This window comes from Heptranchias perlo, chromosome 20, assembly GCF_035084215.1.
Source record: "Heptranchias perlo isolate sHepPer1 chromosome 20, sHepPer1.hap1, whole genome shotgun sequence".
Taxonomy (NCBI): Eukaryota; Metazoa; Chordata; class Chondrichthyes; order Hexanchiformes; family Hexanchidae; genus Heptranchias; species Heptranchias perlo.
The window spans coordinates 45,991,339-46,013,021 of record NC_090344.1 but is presented as its reverse complement, the minus strand read 5'-3'; the positions used below and the strand labels follow the sequence as shown (position 1 = coordinate 46,013,021).

General features: G+C 44.2%; 1 protein-coding gene and 2 long non-coding RNA genes across 6 annotated transcripts; 2 read left to right on the top strand and 1 right to left on the bottom strand.

Annotated features, from left to right (window-relative positions):
* On the top strand, positions 1 to 7,191 carry LOC137335796 (8-oxo-dGDP phosphatase NUDT18-like). 4 transcript variants are annotated; one of them, XM_068001214.1, is made up of 6 exons: positions 1 to 110; positions 926 to 1,054; positions 1,637 to 1,753; positions 2,038 to 2,191; positions 4,618 to 4,831; positions 5,565 to 7,191. In XM_068001214.1, exons 4-6 carry the CDS (start codon positions 2,042 to 2,044, stop codon positions 6,164 to 6,166), a joined length of 966 nt encoding a protein of 321 aa, XP_067857315.1. In that variant the 5' UTR covers positions 1 to 110; positions 926 to 1,054; positions 1,637 to 1,753; positions 2,038 to 2,041; the 3' UTR covers positions 6,167 to 7,191. The 4 variants fall into 4 exon arrangements, with proteins under 4 accessions (XP_067857315.1, XP_067857314.1, XP_067857316.1 ...); XM_068001213.1 differs by lacking the exon at positions 926 to 1,054; XM_068001215.1 differs by lacking the exon at positions 926 to 1,054 and having other exon boundaries at positions 1,637 to 1,788.
* A 4,147-nt stretch (positions 7,192 to 11,338) lies between these two features.
* Positions 11,339 to 19,771, bottom strand: LOC137336142 (uncharacterized). Its single transcript, XR_010966583.1, has 3 exons — positions 19,719 to 19,771; positions 19,263 to 19,294; positions 11,339 to 12,333 (listed from the first exon to the last, which is right to left on the bottom strand). It is a non-coding gene; the product is annotated as an uncharacterized lncRNA (long non-coding RNA).
* LOC137336143 (uncharacterized) lies at positions 12,264 to 15,889 on the top strand. The gene is made up of 3 exons (XR_010966584.1): positions 12,264 to 12,378; positions 13,770 to 13,865; positions 15,657 to 15,889. It is a non-coding gene; the product is annotated as an uncharacterized lncRNA (long non-coding RNA).
* Positions 19,772 to 21,683: the final 1,912 nt, after the last annotated feature.

Below are 21,683 nucleotides of genomic sequence, written 5' to 3'. Positions count from 1 at the left end.
AGGGGGCGGGGATTATTTAACCGGTGTCCCTTGACAACCGGGCCTGGCCTGCGGTGTGTTGGAGGAGCCTGAGCCGGACCCTTGGGGCCAGGCGGTGGGGGAGGATAATGGTAAGCAAGCGGGCAGGAGAAGGACAGGGCTTGGCCTCGGGGATCAGCCGGGGAATCGTGCCGAGGGAGAAAGAGCCGCTTGCGGCCTCCGGGGTTTGGAGCAGGGCCGCCCCGCACTGGGAGTGAAACTGATGCCGCAACATCAGCAGCTGCTCCCGGGCCGAGCCTCGCCGCATCTTTAATGGGAGGCTTTTATTTCCATCTACACAATGCAGGGCCAAGCTCCGGTGGTTTTGTGCTTGCCCAAGATGGGCATTCAAGTTTTTTGTCCCCAATTAAAAATGTACGGTAGTAAATGTAAGAAGAAGTAGTTGCAGCGATTAGCATGGGTGCATTTAAGGGGAAGCTGGATAATCACACGAGGGAGAAAGGAATGGAAGGATATGCTGATAGGGTGAGATGAAGAGGGGTGGGAGGAGGCTCGTGTGGAGCAAAAACACTAGCATGGACCAGTTGGGCCGAATGGCCTGCTTTTGTGCTGTAGATTTTATGTGATGTGCAAAGATGCACAAACTGCAGGTATTGATTTTTGTTTTAACTTTGTGACATTTTAAGTTCCTGCAGACAGAATGGCATTGCTTGTCCACTAATGTCTCTTTGCAATCCCTTGTCAACAGCGATGTCTTCCACCTAGGTCCCCTGGGCAAGGTGGGGGAACAAGGAGCAGGTCATTCTGGCTCCTTCACGGCAGATCCTGTTCTGTAGTATTTTTTTTAAATCACTGGACAAAGCTGCATTTCTTGCCCATCCCAAGTTGCCCTGAGAAGATGATGGTGGATCTTCTGCTTGAACCAATGTAATCCTTGTGATTATAGTGTTAGTTTGGAAATTGAAGGACAGTGAAGGAACAGTGATCTATGGCCCCCTCAGGATGGTGTGCGACTTGGAGGTGGTGTTGTTCCCGTGATGCTGCTGCTCATGTCCTTCTTGGCAGTGCTGCTGAGGTAAGCTTGGCAAGTTGCTGCAGTGCATCTTGTAGATACTACATACTTGATGTTATGGTGTGCCCGTGGAGGGAGAGGGTGGATATTTAGTCCAGTATCCGATCAAACTGTTCTGCATTGTGTTGAACCTAATTGAGTGTTGTTGGGCTGGTGGTGACTCTTCCATCTCACACCCGATGAACTTGGTAGACAGTGGAGAGGATTTGTGATGTCTGGAGGTGAGCCACTAATGAAAGAGTTACTGCGCTGCATTTAGGCTCCCAGTATCTATAATGCCTGGTCGAGTTAAGATGTGGAGATGCCGGTGATGGACTGGGGTGGACAAATGTAAGGAGTCGTACAACACCAGGTTATAGTCCAACAGCTTTATTTGAAATCGCAAGCTTTCGGAGCTTTCCTCCTTCGTCAGGTGACGAAGGAGGAAAGCTCCGAAAGCTTGCGACTTCAAATAAAGCTGTTGGACTATAACCTGGTGTTGTACGACTCCTTACATTGGTCTAGTTAAGCCGTTGTGAGCCTCTTCAGATTTGTGTTGGGATTGCCTCTTTTTTATGCCTAATTCTCTTCCCTCCTCTTCTAAAGGCGCTGACTCTTGTTGGATAACGATCAGGAACAGGAATCCAGTTGGAATTTTTCCTCCCTGGAATAGAGGCACTGAGTCCAGTTGCAGTGCCAAACTGATGCCCCAACTGAGATCAGGTAACTCAGAACAGTTATCGAACTGCAACCTTCAGGTCTGTATGGCTTTGTACTCTGACAGGTCGTTCCTCCAGTTACTCGCCCATTGAAGAACTACGGTTGTTTCTTAATGTGACCTTATATTTTTAATATTATTGCACTGTTTTTGTGGCTGTTTGTGTTTCCATGTAATAGTTCTATTGTCTGTAAACCTGCACTACAATTTTGTTTGTTTTTTTAAGTATTTTTATGTGGTTAGTTGGTCTTTGGATGAAAATTTGTTGACAAATGTCTTTTTTATGAAGAGATATGGACTTAATCGAAAATCGACTGGAGCTCCTTTTGAAAGGAGAGGGCTTGGAGGTGCAGGAGTACGACTCACCCCCGGATGAAGTGGTGCCGGTAGCTGTACGGAAAACAGTTTGCTACATCGTCGCTGCAGTAATACTGAACGAGCAGGTAAGCGGAGAGTCATTGTTACACCCTGGCCCGAAGACATGCTAGAGTCAGGCCTGATAAGATGGTAGAGATGTGTGTGGTCCTTGGGACTCCTTTCCTGTTGATGTGCATCTAGCCTATGTCAAGAGATGTTTTGTATGTTGTCGCTGTTTCTTTCTCCTCCTTTAAAAAACATTCTCTAATCCTGTCTGTTAGACCAAACTTTCAGTCACCCCTCCAGACAGCTCCCTTTTTGACTCAGCATCCATTTTCCTTTTGCTTATCTAGGGATGTTTTTCACATTGAAGGTGCAAGTTGTTGTTGTTTTGGGGTGGGCAACAGAAGAACCATGAAGGTGATTTAAAACGTTAGTCCTGCACTTTCTACTGCCCAACAGTGTAAGAGCTTGGACCCAAACTGCTCGGACTGGGGTCTCGTTCCGAATGTTCATCTTTGTGCAATCTAGTGGAGCTGGTTTTAGAGAGGTGAGAGCAGACAAGATAGTTGCTGTGCTTTGCAGTGACATTTGCCATTAATGCTTCTTGTGCTTTGCATTGATTAATAGTTGTGTTTCTCAGCAGCTGACTGTTCTTAACCAGCTTTAGTTTGTCACATGCAATATTACACGATTGAAAATAAGTGCAGCAATTGTAGGAGAGACAAGGCACTGATTGGTTCTGGGGTACCGTTGCAAGGTCACACATATATGCTGCCAATGTGTGAACATGTTGGGATGATGAGTTGGGTTGTGGCTGGGGCTCAGTTCCAAGATTCAAAGGTTTGGAATTATCGTATCTTAGAATTCTAGAAAGGTTACAGCACGGAAGGAAGCCATTCGATCCATCGAGTCCGTGCCGGCTCGATGTAAGAGCAATCCAACTAGTCCCACTCCCCCGCCCTATCCCTGTCGCCCTGCACATTTTTTCCTTTCAAGTACTTATCCAGTTCCCTTTTGAAAGCCATGATTGAATCTGCCTCAGGCAGTGCATTCCAAATCCTAACCACTCGCTGTGTAAAAAAGTTTTTCCTCATGTCACCTTTGGTTCTTTTGCCAATCACCTGAAGTCGATGTCCTCTGGTTCTTGACTCTTCTCCCAATGGGAACAATTTCTCTTGATCTATTCTGTCCAAATCCTTCATGATCTTAAATACCTCTATCAAATCTCCCCTCAATCTTCTCTGCTCAAGAGAGAACAACCGCAGCTTCTCCAATCTATTCACGTAACTGAAGTCCCTCATTCCGAGAATTATTCTAGTAAATCTTTTCTGCACCCTCTCGAAGGCCTTCACATCTTCCTGAAAGTGCGGTGTCCAGAACTGGACACAATACTCCAGTTGTGGTCGAACCAGCGTTGTATAAAGATTCATCATGACTTCCTTGCTTTCATACTCTATGCCTCTATTTATAAAGCCCAGGATTCCGTATGCTTTCTTAACTGTTTTTCAACCTGCCTTGCCACCTTCAACGACTTGTGCACATAAACTCCCAGATCTCTCTGTTCCGGTACCCCTTTTAGAATTGTGCCCTCTAGTTTATATTGCCTCTCCTCATTCTTCCTACCAAAATGTGTCACCTCGCATTTTTCTGCGTTAAATTTCACTGCCGATTCCACCAGCCTGTCTCGATCCCCTTGACGTCTATCACTATGCTCCTCGCTGTTTACTACACTTCCAAGTTTTGTGTCATCTGCAAATTTGGAAATTGTGCCCTGTACACCCAAGTCCAAGTAAAGAAAAGCAGTGGTCCTAGTCCCGACCCCTGGGGAACACCACTGTGCACCTCGCTCCAGTCTGAAAAACAGTTTACCGCGACTGTCTGTTTCCTGTTAATTAGCCAATTTTGTATCCATGCTGCTCCTGCCCCCTTTATTCCATGGGCTTCAGTCTTGATGACAAGCCTATTAAGCGGCACTTTATCAAACGCCTTTTAAAAGTCCATACACACATCATCAACCAGATTGCCCTCATCGACCCTCTGTTACCTCATCAAAAAACTCTATCAAGTTAGTTAAACACGATTTGCCTTTAACAAATCCGTGCTGGCTTTACCAAATCAATCCGCACTGGTCCAAGTGACTGCAAATTCTGTCCCGGATTATTGTTTCTAAAAGTTTCCCGACCACCGAGGTTAAACTCACTGGGCTGGAGTTGCCGGGTTTATCTTTACACCCTTTTTTGAACAAGGGTGTAACATTTGCAATTCTTCAATCCTCTGGCACCATCCCCATGTCTACAGAATTGATGGTCAGCATCTGGCTGCTCCTGTGACATCTCTGCCCTGCCAGCTTGGTGTGTAGGATTTAGAAAAGTCTAGCAATGTGCTGATGAAGGCAAAGTTATAGTTGTTTGATTGAAGATCACATTGAGGGGTGGGGCCCCCTTTTTTCCCTGTAAAGACTTCAATTGCAGACTGTGTGACTGATTTTCCTTTTTATTTAAACGTGCAGAAAGAAGTGGTGATGATGCAGGAGGCAAAGCCGGATTGTTATGGCAAGTGGTACCTGCCAGCAGGGAGAATGGAACAAAATGAAACTATTGTCGAGGCGGTGAAGAGAGAGGTTGAAGAAGAAACAGGTTTGGAGTGCGAGCCCTACACCCTGCTGAGCGTAGAGGAGAGAGGTCCGCGATGGATCCGTTTTGTTTTCCTGGCCAGAGCTACAGGTTTGGATTTCTTCTTTTTTGGGGAAGGGGGGCTGGAGCATCATGAGGAGGGGAGAAAGATAGTGAGTGTCGTTCTGAATGAAGTTTTATTTCAATTAACAAATTGTGAGTGCAATCATTTTGATGGGAGATTGGAATTTTCAGGGATGTGGTCTCCAGAGATGTTTTTGGACAATGTTATGGCAGCTGTGTTGTGTAATGTGCTGCAGGTACTGTAGTGTACACACCAGGTAACACATTATAATGGGAAAGGTTTTGTCTGGGCATCTGAGTTATTCTTTAACAGTGAAATGTTTGGGACTCTGGTTCTGTGAGCAGCCAATGGGTTTTCATTTTTTTTAAAAAAGTGAGTAGAAAATTGATGTCACAAACTTCAATGCTGAAAATAGAATTGCTAATAACTTGCTGAGTGGAAAGGTGTAGTTTTGTAGGGAATTTAGTGTGTAACTCATGGTAGCAATTACATGCAGCACCTTTGTAAATAGTGTACTGTTAATGTTGGCATTCCTTTGGTTCTGTCATTAAGACTTTTTGTTTTAAACATTGTTTACATAGTTTTGATAGGCATTGTTAAGCATAGATTAGTGTTGAGAGTTTTTCCAATTATCTTGTACTTCTAGTGGCTTCAATAAAAATTGTATGTTTTCGCACATTGGGTGGGATTATGTTCTCGGGAGTATTTCAATAGTTGAATTATTTGTCAAATGTTGATGTAAGTGTTGTTCAATTTTAGGAGGAAATTTGAAGAGCACCTCGGAGAGCGATGCAGAATCCTTGCAGGCGAGATGGTGGGACAGAGTGTCACCTCTTCCACTAAGAGCCAGGGACATCTTAAATTTGATCTCATTTGCTGTGAAACACAAGGAGAAAGCTTCTCATCCAATGACTATTCCTGTGGAGTTGCCCTGTTCAGTTGTGTGCCACAGAGTAGTGGCAGCCTTCCTCAACAAAGACAATGAACTGTGGCTGTTGACTAACAATCAGGGCTATCCTCATTTCCCTGTGACTGCTTGTGGCTCTTCCTCAGCTGATCTATCTTGCAGCATAGAAATGGCCATCTATAGACTGACCAAGGAATGCTTGAGGGATTCACAGGTCAAGGTGAAAACACATGGCATTTTGGGATTGCAGCACAGTGGAGCAGAGCCTGGGAAGACAGATGGTGTTTGTTTCAATGTGTTAGTCACTGTTGCCCAGATGGAAACCAAATACAGCCAGTTCCCTCCAGATGTTAACAGCAAGAAGTATGGTTGGCACAAAGTAGATAATGATGATTTGAAAATTCAATTGTTAGAGAGGTTGTCATTTTCTTCTGTTGTGCCATTTTTGAATTAAAGTGACATGGGAAATGATGGAATAAAGACAGGTTTAATTTTGTTGAGTTCTGTTAGTCCATTAAATGATCATCAGCGTAGCTCACTTCCCAGAAATATTGTTAATGTATTGCCATTATCCTCTTGATCACAAGATGGGCAACAAAAATGCACAGAACGGTGGCTCAGTTCATTGAAGGTGCATCACTTCAGCACCTGCTTGCCTCTTCACAATCCAAGTGTGTTAAGCACAAATCCCACGTATTAGATCTCTGGCTTCAACATAGTGGAAAGACCAACACATAACAGCCAGTGTTGTACCAACCACCTTCATGTCATCAGAGTTTATTGACGGATATACGGCTTGTCAATTCCTACTTATTTTAGTTATCGTGTGGGCAGCTTTGACAAATAGACAAAAGATCCTGATAAGGGCAGGTTATTGTTCCCCAGACGTGCTTCTCTGGCTCAGTACTGGGACGCATACGTAGTGGACCTGTCAGTGGACGGTGCTTTCCACTCGCCTCCAACTAAACCAGCAAGCCAATGTCACAATGGGCTCCCTGTACAGGGAGACAGTGCACCATCCAAACCAATTCCACCCTGCAACTTCCTGTCACTTGGTTTGGAGACTGAGACTGGGGCAGTAACTGGGGGGAAAAATGCCCCCCATAGCCTCACCCCATGATGTTCTTTATTCCTTTCCTCTGACACTTGTCTGCTCCCCACTTCCAGTCCTATTTGGTTCACCTTTGGTGTCCACTCTCTCAGCCACCATACCTTTGCTTTCTGGAGCTCCCTCCTTTTTAAAAGCTGACTGAAGATTTCCACCTCACATTTTCTCTCCCGATCAGTGTCCATTGATCTGTGAAGTGCTGCAGAACATCTTTCTAAATCTATTGAAATGCACATTGTTTTTTTATTGTTACAGTTAAAACCAACCTGTGAATTGTCACTTATTAGGATTGGCAATGACTTATTATGTATCAACAGTGACATGTTTGGCTGGACATTGCTTTTAAAAATAAACACAACTCTACATTTTTATTTTGGTTGGCAGCCACCTTGTTTCATTCTTGCTGATCAGAAAGGTCACGTCCAACATTTCCAGTGTTTACAGCCCTGTCGCTCCAGTTCAATTTTGTTGAAAATAATACCCAATAAAGAAACATCTCACCCTATGTTAGTGGATGAAAGAATGTTCAGCACAGAAGGAGTTCATTTATCCCAATGTGCCTGTGTTGGGGAAAGCTCTTCAGCTGGAGATGTCAACTTTAATCCCATTCCCCGGCCATTTCTCCATATTCTTCTATTTCAAACACCTGTCTAATCGCTTTCAAATGATGTTATCATCTCTGCTTCAATCACCATTGTGGTATTGGAATCCACCTTCCAACAACTCTCTGTGAACAAATGTCTCGTAAATACCCCTTTTGTTCGTCTGGTGATAGCCTTGAGTCAACACCCCGTGTAACTGATTCACAAACCAATGAAAAACAACCTTTTGCGATTAGCAACAATAACTTGTATTTACAAAGCACCTTTACAGGAGATGCCTCACCGAGATATAAGCAACAAAATGGCCACTGAGCCACAGGTGGGGATATTCAGAGGAATGACCAAAAGCTTGGTCAAAGTGGTGGGTTTGAGGCATGCTCTTTAAGGGTGAGAGGGATGAAGAAAGGTGAAGGGGTTTAATGAGGAAATGTCGGAGCATCGGGCTTTGGCGGCTGAAGTTACAGCTGCCAATAGTGGGGTAAAGGGGAGAGGAATATGCAAGAGTCTGGAGTCAGAGGAATGGAAAATTTGAGTGCAGTTTGAATACTGGAGAAGGTTTACAGAGATAGGGAGGGGCGAGGCCATAGAGGATTTTAAACAGGAGGATAAGAATTTTAAATTTGAAGTGTTGGTGACGAGAAACCAGCGAGGACAGGTGTGATGGGCGAGTGCGACTTTGTGCGGAATTGGATATGGGCAACACAGTTTTGGATGAACTGAAGTTCAGAGTGTGGAGGTTGGCAGTCCAGCCAAGTCAGCATTGAAATAATCGAGACTAGAAGTCACAAAGGCATGGATGAGGGTTTAGTGGCAGATGCGTTGAGGTGGGGGTAAAAGCAGGCGATGTTAAAGGTGGAAGTCGATGGTCTTTGTGATGGACAAGATATGGTGTTGGAAGCTCAGCTTGGGGTGAAATGGGAAGACAAGGTTGTGACCAGTCTGGCTCAGTGTGAAAACCCCTATTACATTTCTCCTTTAACCTTCTCTGTTCCAGTGAAAATAAACTCCAATTAATAAAAACCTCTTATTTGGAAGTGAATCTTTACTACATCCTATCGACAGCTGGAATATCTTCCCTATTATGGGATATCTTGAACTGCTCACACACTTCCAACATAATCAGGGTCATGAAAATGATTGTGAAACTTTAATAAAGAGCAATTTTTCCATCTAGAAGTTCTTACAAAGTTGATTAAATGACCGTATTCAGTATTGTAGAGCAGGTTCTCGCCAAGACAACTGCAATTCTGTGTTTGGTCCGAGCCAGACCTGGGAGCATTTGGACGAAGCACAGCTGTTGTTTCCAGGTGAGGCCTCTGTCAGTGTCCAAGGGTTGGAGGATGAGGCTTGTCCAGTTCCTGACTGATGACGATCAGAATGGAGTGAGAGTGGGAATAGAGGAGAAGGATGGAGGGAATGTCATTGATCTGAATTTATTTGATAGCTCCCTACCCAGAACCATGAAGGAGTTTCTGGAAAAGGGAGAGACTGCCATGGAAACTGCAAGAAGGTAATTGACCATTTTGTTCATTATTTTTTAATTGTTAATATTGTTTCTCTACGTATCATATTCAGTAATCGGATGAAATTCATGAGCCCATGTTGACGGTTAATTTTATGATCACAGGTGTGGGACTGCAATCCATTGTAAAGCCTGCTCCTCTTATGTCTCTTCACCGACACTGTAATAAGTATGAGTCGGTTAATGCCAGTGAGGTTTGAATGCCGATGTTAATGGCAGTGTGAGGCTGCAACTTCTCTGTGAAAGGCAGTGAGAGTTTCAATTATATGTATGAGTGGCAGTGTGACTTTTGAGTGTTTGTTAATGTCAGTATGCTTTTGGACCACCTGTGCTAATGGCAGTGTGAGTTTAGGCCATCTATATTAATGGCTGTGTGAGATTAAACCATCTGTGGTAATGGTAGTGAGTTTAGACCATCTGTATTGATGGCAGTGTGAGATTGGACCATCTGTAGTGATGGTAGTGTGAGATTGGACCATCTGTAGTGATGGTAGTGTCAGATTGGACCATCTGTAGTAAAGGTAGTGAGTTTAGACCATCTGAGTTAATGGCAGTGTGAGTTTAGAGTGTGTGTGTTCGTGGCAGTGTGGGTAGAGTGTGCGCTTGTGGCAGTGTGGGTGGAGTGTGCGCTTGTGGCAGTGTGGGTGGAGTGTGCGCTTGTGGCAGTGTGGGTGGAGTGTGCGCTTGTGGCAGTGTGGGTGGAGTGTGCGCTTGTGGCAGTGTGGGTAGAGTGTGCGCTTGTGGCAGTGTGGGTAGAGTGTGCGCTTGTGGCAGTGTGGGTGGAGTGTGCGCTTGTGGCAGTGTGGGTGGCGCATCTGCGTTAATGGCAGTCTGAGTTTCGACCATCTGCGTTAATGGCAGTCTGAGTTTAGAGTGTGTGTGTTCGTGGCAGTGCGGGTAGAGTGCGCGCTTGTGGCAGTGCGGGTGGAGTGCGCGCTTGTGGCAGTGCGGGTGGAGTGCGCGCTTGTGGCAGTGCGGGTGGAGTGCGCGCTTGTGGCAGTGCGGGTGGAGTGCGCGCTTGTGGCAGTGCGGGTGGAGTGCGCGCTTGTGGCAGTGCGGGTGGAGTGCGCGCTTGTGGCAGTGCGGGTGGAGTGCGCGCTTGTGGCAGTGCGGGTGGAGTGCGCGCTTGTGGCAGTGCGGGTGGAGTGCGCGCTTGTGGCAGTGCGGGTGGAGTGCGCGCTTGTGGCAGTGCGGGTGGAGTGCGCGCTTGTGGCAGTGCGGGTGGAGTGCGCGCTTGTGGCAGTGCGGGTGGAGTGCGCGCTTGTGGCAGTGCGGGTGGAGTGCGCGCTTGTGGCAGTGCGGGTGGAGTGCGCGCTTGTGGCAGTGCGGGTGGAGTGCGCGCTTGTGGCAGTGCGGGTGGAGTGCGCGCTTGTGGCAGTGCGGGTGGAGTGCGCGCTTGTGGCAGTGCGGGTGGAGTGCGCGCTCGTGGCAGTGCGGGTGGAGCATCTGCATTAATGGCAGTCTGAGTTTCGACCATCTGCGTTAATGGCAGTCTGAGTTTCGACCATCTGCGTTAGTGGCAGTCTGAGTTTCGACCATCTGCGTTAGTGGCAGTCTGAGTTTCGACCATCTGCGTTAATGGCAGTCTGAGTTTCGACCATCTGCGTTAATGGCAGTCTGAGTTTCGACCATCTGCGTTAATTGCAGTCTGAGTTTCGACCATCTGCGTTAATGGCAGTCTGAGTTTCGACCATCTGCGTTAATGGCAGTCTGAGTTTAAAGTGTCTGTTCATGTCAGCTACTAGCAAATTACTAAATGAAATAAATAGCAATAAATGTTGAATAAGCATAAGAACGAAGATTATTCAGAAAATAAGCGTTCTTGTGCAACTCGCACACTATTACTGTGGATTTTAAACAGTGCTGTACTTTACCCCTCATTGACATCAGAAAGAAGATCAGAAAAGTGTTCACTCCAAGACGCAATTTCAGTGTTTCAAGGATGGCCCTAGTTTTTCAATTTACAGTATCTAGTAGTCCGAGAAATAATTTAGGATAAATAACTTTCACATTTGTATTACATTAAGCCTTCAGAAATGATCAAAAATATGAGTTAAATATATAAAGAAAGAATTTGTAGAATCTCAAAAGCAGCTGTATTCTGATACCCAGAAGTGATGTTGCCTCTTTTAAATGGGTTCCTGTGTTAATTTGAAAGGATAATTATAGTTAAGTTACAGACATATATCATTGATGGAAACCAGTAATTACAGGATACAAAATCCAGTTCTGGAGAGTGAGGCTTCTCAAGCAGAAATGAAAGTGAATGCCAAGAGATGGAGGAAAGAGAATACAATCGGATAATGATATGAAACACATTGTGTTTAGGCATAAACAAGATCGAGAGGGAGACACGTTTGAAGTGAATTTTATCATGCAAGTAATGCTGAGCTATTAGTCTCCAAGTTCTAACCCAAATTCCCAACAGATCCATTGCAGTCAAACACTTTATTGTCTGATTCTTTTTACACTGTGGTGTTGTGACATGTCATCAGACAATGGTTAAATAGATGTATTTTGCTTATTAAAGAAATTATTATTATTCGGCCCAATAGATGCACAGCTGTAAATGTGATTGATGGTAAATTACTAAAAATATTCAATTGAAGCCAAACATCTAACAGCTGGCAGTAAGTTACAAAACTGCCCGATCAGAAATATACATGGTAATGAAGTGAAATTAACAACAATTATAAATTTGTTTGCGTGTCGAATTGAAAACATATTTAAACAGTAAACTAAGATTCCTGTGATTATACCAAACATACTGAGCCCTCCCGCACCATTCTGTAACAGTCTGAGAGGCCGCGATGATCAAAGTCACGGTCATTCAGCAAATTCGCCATCGCCATTGATTTTAATGGGGGCGGAGCTATGATAATTAACTGTTCACTGTTTCAGCAAGGGAAACAACGAGAAAGTCCCAGGAGATTATGGTGTGGTGTAAATCACTTGGGCCATAATTTCCTGGGACTTCTGTGGCGTAAATCTACAACGTAGTTGCGCCATTACAATGGAAGTTCTGAACCACTGTATGTATGGTGCATGACAGACACCAAACAAAGAATCTATTCACACTTCATCGAAAGATTGAAGAATATACTGAAAAAACTAAAATATAAAGAAGTTCAGTAAACTGACATTTACCCCAGTCCGACAAATGAAAAGCAGCAGGTTGGTTGTGTCAGAATTTTCATTGATCTTAAAGTTAAACCATGTTCAGGTGTAGACAGACGACAGTGGCACCTTGTGGGATGCTAATGTTATTACAGCAACCTGTGTCCTCTCCCTCTCATTTCCAATTTTCACTGCACAGGGCACCAGTTAGTCTGAAACCAGGAGGTGCAAACGATGATAATCAAAAGCAAAATACTGTGGATGCTGGAAATCTGAAATCAAAACAGAGACGTGTTACTGCGGCTGAATCCATCCAGGTATTCCATCACACTCCTGACTTCAGCCTTGTAGATGGTGGAGAGGCTTTGAGGGGTCAAGAGGTCAGCCACTCGTCACAGCTTCTGCGCTGCTCTTGTAGCCACATTATTGATAAGGCTGGTCCAGTTAAGCCTCTGGTTAATGGTGACCTCCTCCTTCCCAATGTAGTTGGTGGGGGACTCGGCCATGGCGGTGTCATTGAAGGTCAGGGGGAGGTGGTTGGGCCATTGCTTGTTGGAGATGGTCATTGTCTGGCACTTGTGAGTTGTGAATATTACCTGGCACTTAACAGCCTAAACCTGGAAGTTATCCAATTCCTTATGTTGGCTGCCATGGGCTACTTCATTATCAGAGGAATTGCGAATGGAGTTGAACATTATAGAATCATCAGCAAACAGTCCCTCTCCAGACATTATGATGGAAGGAGGGTCATTGATGAAGCAGCTGATGGTTGGGTCAAGGATGCTTCCCTGAGGAACACCTGCAGCGAAGTCTCTATTTAAAAATAGCAGACCCCAGACCACTTGTCCACATGGGCTATAAGAAGGTGCAGAGTCTTAGAGAGAGGGCTGGCTGGTTGTCCATATACAGGGCAAGAGACTCTTGGAATATATAAATCAGAAACCCACATTCCAGCTCCAGGAGATGGATGGAAGTGAGAACACTGACTTCTGTCGCAAAAGAAATTCCCCTAGGTAGGAAAAAATGGCGTTTAAGTTCAGCCAGGTTGTTGTGCCAGATGAGTAAATGGTTTATTGCAGAGACGAGTAAATGATTCATTGCAGAAACGAGCATCACCAGGACCTACCATTTTAATCTTCATTCACAGGAACACAGAGGTTTGAAGAGGCGAGCATAGGGAAAATGTGTTGGGCAGGGTTCCATGCCCATATCATAAATATAATGTTAGGGCGATGTTACAGCCTTTCTGAAAAAACCTACTAAAACCCACAGTAATTGCAAGATGCACTCTGATGGAGTGAGATTTCAGTTTATTTTGGAGTTTATTCAGGGAAGGCTTTCCAGAAGCCAGGTACTGGGGCAGGGCAAGTTGCTTCATCAAGCAGTGGCCAATCTGAAATGCCTCCTAACGAGCAGGTTCAGAATGAATCCTCCCTCATTTGCTGATTGAAAGGATCATGGTGCCATCTGTCGAGAGATAGTGGAGCCTGGAATTGCTGCCTGAAAGATCAGCGGGTTGACTGACCCATTAAGTTCAAAATGATCTGGATTCCACAGAATAATGACAATGAGTGAACCTGTCACCTTTACAAACCCTGTTCGTAATCAAAGTCAGTTTGTTTATTTTTGTAATGTTCACCAGCTCTGTAAAGTCTCTCTACCTTCAACAGATAAAATGTGCTGCTAATTTTGTTTGAATTTCTTGCAGCGTGGAGACACTGTGGAATGTGAAATCGATGAAATCGGAACCTAAAGGAATGTTGTCACTTGGATCCTCACTGTTTTCAGATTACGTTCACGGAAGGTATCAAATTATTTTTAATGAGCAATGTTTGAATAATACATGAGAGTGCTGGGGACAGGGGGCAGTGTCTGGGTGACAGTGAACCAGGGTTAAATAACAGAGGTATGTGGATGGAGAAGATTCTAGAGTTTTGTTTGATTATCTTTGAGGATTGGGGATTATTTATGAAGAACTTTCCCTCTGATTAATGGGTGCGGCAGAGTCCACAAGGGGGTAGATTGTGCATGGACTGAGAGAGGAATGGCCTTGATGGGCTGAATGGCCTGTTCTCATTCCATGTTTATTTAGATTCTTACCCAAAATTGCTGCACGTTGGGCCTGACTTTATTGCCCATTTTGGCAGCACACGGGAGGAATTGCCACAACAATCCCACATTGGTGTTAGTTGTCGTTTCTTGTCAAGAAAAAGTTGTTGAAAAAGTCAAAGAAATGTTCGGAAACTGGGCCTAAACTCAGCAAAGTGCAGAATTGGTACTCCAAACTCGACAATCAATATTCAACTGCACGTAACATGCTTCAGTGGGCATGATATGGAAGTTCCTTTGCATTTGCTTTAATTCAAATTAAAGACAGGCTATCGACAGGTTAAGTGAGTGGGTGAGAAGGTGGCAGTTGGAGTATAATGTGGGGAAATGTGAAATTATCCACTTTGGCAGGAAGAATAGAAAAGCAGAATATTTTTTAAAAGGTGAGTGACTAAGAAATGTTGGCAGTCAGAGGGATTTGGGTGTCCTTGTACACTAATAACAGAATGTTGATGTGCAGGTACAGCAAGCAATTCGGAAAGTAAATGGTATGTTAGCCTTTATTGTCAGGGGGTTGGAGTTTTAGAGTAAGGAGGTCTTGCTGCAATTATATCAGGCCCCAGAGAGACCCTGGAGGACTGTGTACAGATTTGGTCTCCTTACCTAAGGACGGATATACTTGCTTTAGAAGGGATGCTACGAAGGTTGGCAAGATTGATTCCTGGGATGAGAGGGTTGTCCTGTGAGGAGAGATTGATTAGAATGGGCCTCTTTCTCTGGAGTTTAGAAGAATGAGAGGTAATCTCATTGAAACGTATAAAACTCTTAGAGGGCTTGACAAGGTAGATGCTGAGAGGCTGTTTACCCTGGCTGACGAGTCTAAAACTAGGGGTCATATTCTCAAGATAAGAGCTCAGCCATTTAGGACTGAGATGAGGAAATAGTTCTTTGCTTAGAGGGTTGTGAATCTTTGGAATTCTTTACCCCAGAGGGCTGTGGAAGCTCAGTCGTTAAGTATATTCAAGACTGAGATAGATAGATTTTTGGACACTCAGGGAATCAAGGGATATGGGGGTCGGGCAGGAAAGTGGAGTTGAGGTTGAAGATCAGCCATGATCTTATTGAATGGTGGAGCAGGCTCAGGGGCCGTGTGCTCCTATTTCTTGTGTTCTTAAGAACTTAAGAAGCTGCTGACAAACTGAGTTAGATAAACCAAGATGGTGGCTATTGAATGGGGCTCTGCAATTCGCTGGGTTTCAGAACTGAAAAGTACATTCAGTCCCATCACATTAAATATATACATCTAAGAATAATTGCTACCTTGATTTAAATAGCTTAATTAGTTCAACTTTATTTGGTAATTTTTTCTATAACATTTTAAATGGCATGAGGGGGGATCCTTAAAGGATGGGACAGAAATCCACTGTAAAAATGGAGGTTAAGATCTCTGCTCAGAAGCAAACTGTTCAAAGCCCACAAGCAGAAACCATGTTGCACCAAAAATTGCAACACAGATTTAAACTGGAGAAACACATTTGTTTCACAGGCTGATTTATCTGGTGAGATGGAGCATCTTTCTGACGAGTGGCCAGAACGTAGGAGGAAGTAGAGGTGGATTACTTGAGATGGGGCTGTTGTGTGGAGAAGCAGCTGACTGATTGTATCCTGACCTGAAAACATGCACTTTAATGAGAAATGGAACTTTCAAAATCATGTGATTTACAGATTAGTGATGAAAAGTAAATGGTGACTTGTTGAAATAAATCCGTTATTACTGTGCTGAAGTGTGTACATGGAGATTTATTAATGTAAGTTCCCAATTCCCATGATGTAAAACCAAGGTTCAATCTGGTCTCTCAGGTGAACGTAAAAAATCCCACAGCACAATTATTCAAAGAAGAGCAGGTGTCCTGGCCAACGTTTATCTCTCAACCAACATCATTAAACAGATCATCTGGTCATTTAATGCATTTCTGTTTGTGGAACCTAACTGGGCACAAATTGGCTGCCACAACAATCACTGCATTTCAGAAATACTTTGTTGGATGTGATGTTCATTGGGACATCCTGAGGTGGTGAAAGGTGCTCCAGAAATACAAGTTCTTTCTGACCAAACATTGATTATTGAGCATTAGATTCGGAAGTTCTTGGACTTCAGTCTCCAACATTCTGGTGGTGACCCTTCAGCTGATGCACCATTCGATCCCTGATGTATTTGCCCAGTTGAGGGAGAGCTGTTTCACAGTCTCCATCATTCAAAGTGCAGGTGGAGATTATAAAATGGTGCTCACTAGAGTCAGTCAGATTTAAGAGCGATCACTGAGTATTCCTCTGAGCTGTTGGTGAATGAGGTAACAGGATCTCAGTGCAAATTCAGAAGCAGCCAACAAACTGTATTCACTCAACCAAGATGGTGGCTGTTGACTGGGACCCTTCCAGATTCTGGGTTTTCGAGATGAAAAGTACATTGACCTCCATCAAATCAAATAGATAATTAATTGTTACCATTATTTACATAATCATCCAATTGAAACAATTGTTTATTATGTAAGTTAAATAGTTACAAACTAAAGTTAAATTGCTCTGGGATTTGAACCCCAGAACAAAGGATTATGAAACTTGGACTTTACCTCGACACCAACTCCAAGTGTTAGAGATGGATGTTTCTCCAATCCATTTATCATTGAGTTGACTAACATTGTGCTAACTGAAAGATAAGTATAAGTTCCAAAAAGGTTAGTTTGTGTAAACCTAAATGGCCTCGTGCTAAGGTACTGGCTTTGGAGTGGGACTCTTGTGGGTTCAAATCCCACAGCATACTTTGTTTGCTTTTTCTATTTTTTTCTTAATTATCGAAAGCAGTAAAACCCACAGTATCTGGTGGCACTCCCTACAGTCGTCTTCAAGCTTCCATTAGATAGAAACAAGTCTTCAGCTCACTCACCCCCATTAAATTATTAATCTAACCTTTCCTATTCTATCTTATCCCTAACCTGGACTTGAACCTCAGACCTTTCCTATCCAAGATCAGCTCTCAAACCGCATGGCCACCAGACACTACGGCTGAGAGATACTTTTTTTGGGGGGCTTTTATCTCTTGAAATTTGACATTCATGTCAAAAAAAAAACTTCACACAACCATCAGCAAATGGAAAGGGTTGGATTTGAGTGGCCCACTTACCTCGGATACATTCTCTGAAGAATCAGCCAACGCCAACCCCCCAAAATTCCCTGTCCTTTATCCTATGCTACACGTAGGTGCCAAACCTTGAAAATCACAAGCAAAATCTTCAATTTGTTCTACGTCACACACTTTATTTGGACTTTACCGTTCTGTTGCGTTTCGAGATGGCGCTTCAATCGGGTTTTCCCATTATAAAGCTCTGACACACCAGCAGCTGTACATTTCTACGATCAGACAGAGCTTCAATAACTCCAGATCCCCAGCTTTCTAGAAATTGTCCCAGAGACACTGTTTTGCCACGTTGGTCTTTGCTTACGAAAATTTTCATAGGATCACAGAATGATACAGCACAGAAGGCAGCCATTCGGCCCATCGTTCCTGTGCCAGTTCTTTGAATGAGCTATCCCATTTGCCCCACTCTCCTGCTTTTCCCCATAGCCCTGCAAATTATTCCTTTTCAAGTATTTATCCAATTCCCTTTTCAAAGTTACTACTGAATCTGCTTCCACCACCCTTTCATTTCAGATCATAACAACTTACTGTGTAAAAAATGTCTCCTCACCTCCCCCCTGGTTGTTTTGCCAATTACCTTAAATCTGTGTGCACTGGTTACCAACCCTTCTGCCAGTGAAAACAGCCTCTCCTTATTTACTCTATCAAAACCACCATGATTTTGAACACCGCTATTCCTTAACCTTCTCTGCTCTAAGGAAAACAATCCCAGCTTCTCTCAACTCTCCACATAACTGAAGTCCCCCATCCCTGGTACCTTTCAAGCAAATCTCCTCTGCACCCTCTCTAAGGTCTTGACATCCTTCCGAAAGTGTGCCAAAATCCCCCACCATCAACATCCTGGGGGTCACCATTGACCAGAAACTTAACTGGACCAGCCACATAAATACTGTGGCTACGAGAGCAGGTCAGAGGCTGGGTATTCTGCGGCGAGTGACTCACCTCCTGACTCCCCAGAGCCTTTCCACCACCTACAAGGCACAAGTCAGGAGTGTGATGGAATACTCTCCACTTGCCTGGATGAGTGCAGCTCCAACAACACTCAACAAGCTCGACACCATCCAGGACAAAGCAGCCCACTTGATTGGCACCCCATCCACCACCCTAAATATTCACTCCCTTCACCACCGCTGCACTGTGGCTGCAGTGTGTACCATCCACAGGATGCACTGCAACAACTCACCAAGGCTTCTTTGACAGCACCTCCCAAACCCACGACCTCTACCACCTAGAAGGACAAGAGCAGCAGGTACATGGGAACAACACCACCTGCACGTTCCCCTCCAAGTCACACACCATCCTGACTTGGAAATATATCGCCATTCTTTCATCGTCGCTGGGTCAAAATCCTGGAACTCCCTTCCTAACAGCACTGTGGGAGAACCTTCACCACACGGACTGCAGCGGTTCAAGAAGGCGGCTCACCACCACCTTCTCAAGAGCAATTAGGGATGGGCAATAAATGCCGGCCTCGCCAGCGACGCCCACATCCCATGAACAAATAAAAAAAAACACAATTCTCTAGCTGGGGTCTAACTAGTATTTTATAAAGGTCCAGCATTACTTCCTTGTTTTTGTATTCTATGCCTCTATTTATAAAGCCAAGAATCCCGTATTCCTTTTTAACAGCCTTCATGACTTGTCCTGCCATCTTCAAAGATTTGTGTACATAAACCCCCAGGTCTCTCTGTTCCTGCACCCCCTTTAAAATTGTAACATTATATTGCCTCTTCTCATTCTTCCTACCAAAATGAATCACTTCACACTTCTCTGCAATAAATTTCATCTGCCCATTTCACTAATCTATCTATGTGCTCCTGAAGTCTGTTACTATCCTCCCCACTGGTTACTACATGTTCGAGCTTCGTGTCATCTGCAAACTTTGAAATTATACCGTGTATACCCAAGTTTAGGTCATTAATATATATCAAGAAGAGCAGTAGTCCTAATACCGACCTCTGGGGAACACCACTGTACTTCCGTCCAATCTGAAAAACAACCATTCATATGGATTAAGAACATACGAATGAAGAGGAGTCGTCCATTCACCACGACTCTCTGCTTTCTGTCCCTGAGCCAACTTCATATCCACACAGCCACTGATCCTTTCATCCCATGGGCTTCAATTTTGCCAACAAGTTTATTACGTGGTTTTTATCAAAAGCCTTTTAAAAGTCCGTATATACTGCATCAACTGCACCACCCTCATTAATCCTCTTCGTTACTTCATCACAGAACGCAATCAAGTAGTCAAACACAATTTGCCTTTAACATGCTGGCTTTCATTTATCCATTAGCATTCTTAAAAGAAGTTTAGTTTTACCTTTTAACATTTTTTCAATTTTTTTTAAACAATTAAATTTAAAATTTAATTTTCTCTCCTTTTTTTAGACTCTGAAGTTTGTTTCCTACCTTTTGTCTCCTCTTTACTCACTCCTTTCTCTAGAACCGCCTCCAAATTCCTGTCAATAACATGATGGAAGATCCGCGAGTAAATAAATTACGTCTATTTTAAGGAATCTAGAAAGTTGTCTTCGATGCCAAGCTGAGTAGCACAACTTCAAACTATTCCGACTTCACTGCTATTGGATCTATACTAGAATCCCAAGACATTCAATAAATCAGCATCATGATGGTAATAACATCACAGGAACAGCTCTACCAGTATTAACCCCCAGAAACAAACAGGACCTTGGAATGTGTGCTCTGAGACTACATCTGTTTTTCTTTTGATGTAGGAACAGTGATCTGTCAGGTCAGTAATCCTCAGACAATTTGTACAATGCTTGCTAAACACAGGATAAGGCAGGATAGATTCCATATTTCCTGGTGATTCCTGACCACTGGAGGGGATGCATTTTACAGTCTGGTTTGCTGGGTGTGATGGTTTAGCTCAGTCTTTGTTCACTCAAGAAAATAAAGTCCTTGGTGGTATTGATCTCCGATGTGGAACTCTGCCTGTCCGCACTACAGTAATTCAGTGGGCAAAACGGAAGGTGGTGGGAAAACAAATTACTGCGATGCTAACACTGAGTTTAGGCTGGAACAAAGATTGTGGTTGTAAAGCTGCTCTGACCGTAAACCAAAGAGTTCAATCAACCACCAAACCCTGAGCTTCAGTGAGCCCGTGAGCTGAAACTACTGCCGGCAGGGTAGGACTTTGGAACATAAAGAATTTATGACCACAGGAACCCAAGGGTATGTTAACTGGTGAATGAGACGTTCCAGGCACCCAACGAGAATCTGGTCCACATCATGAGGATTTCCTGCCAAAGGCAGTTGAGAGGTTGTAGTGGTAATCAGAGAGCTGGAGACAGAGCAGGGTAAGGAATGCCTTAAAGTTAAGGAATGCCATGTTCTCCGCAGCCTTCAACATGTCATCAATGAGGACAAACACCTCGCTATGGCCATCCCCACACCTCCACTACTCGCATTTAAACAGCCACCCAACCTCAAACAGACCATCGTTCGCAGCAAATTACCTAGCTTTCAAGAGAACAGCGTCCACGACACCACACAACCCTGCCACGGTAACCTCTGCAAGACATGCCAGATCATCGACACAGATACCACCATCACACGAGAGGACACCACCCACCAGGTGCACGGTTCATACTCCTGTGACTCGGCCAACGTTGTCTACCTCATACGTTGCAGGAAAGGATGCCCCAGAGCATGGTACATTGGCGAGACCATGCAGACGCTGCGACAACGGATGAACGGACACCGCGCAACAATCGCCAAACAGGAGGGTTCCCTCCCAGTCGGGGAACACTTCAGCAGTCATGGACATTCATCCACCGACCTTCGGGTAAGCGTACTCCAAGGCGGCCTTCGAGACACACGACAACGCAAAATCGTCGAGCAGAAATTGATAGCCAAGTTCCGCACCCATGAGGACGGCCTCAACCGGGATCTTGGGTTCATGTCACGCTACACGTTACCCCACCAGCGAACAAATGTTATCTGTTTTTAATATAACGGGTCAGTTGCTGTCTTTTCTATGTTTCTCCCTCTCTATCTCTTTTTTTTTGTTTGTTGTTTTTTTTTGGTGATTTGTATATTCTGTGAGACCTGGCAGGTAACACCTGTCTGTCTGCACAATGATTGCCTTGGCAACGGGCAGTTGAAAAAACTGTCTGTACTCACCAAGCATTGTTCTGTGAATTATAAATACGATTTCATTTCGAGGATTTCATTTTCACATCGTTCACCTGACGAAGGAGGAAGCCTCCGAAAGCTTGTGAATTTAAAATAAAATTGCTGGACTATAACTTGGTGTTGTAAAATTGTTTACAATTAAAGTATAACAGGAGAGGGTTTCATGGTCACGCTATGAAATGAACAAACCTTTTCCATTTGACAGTTTTAAGGGGG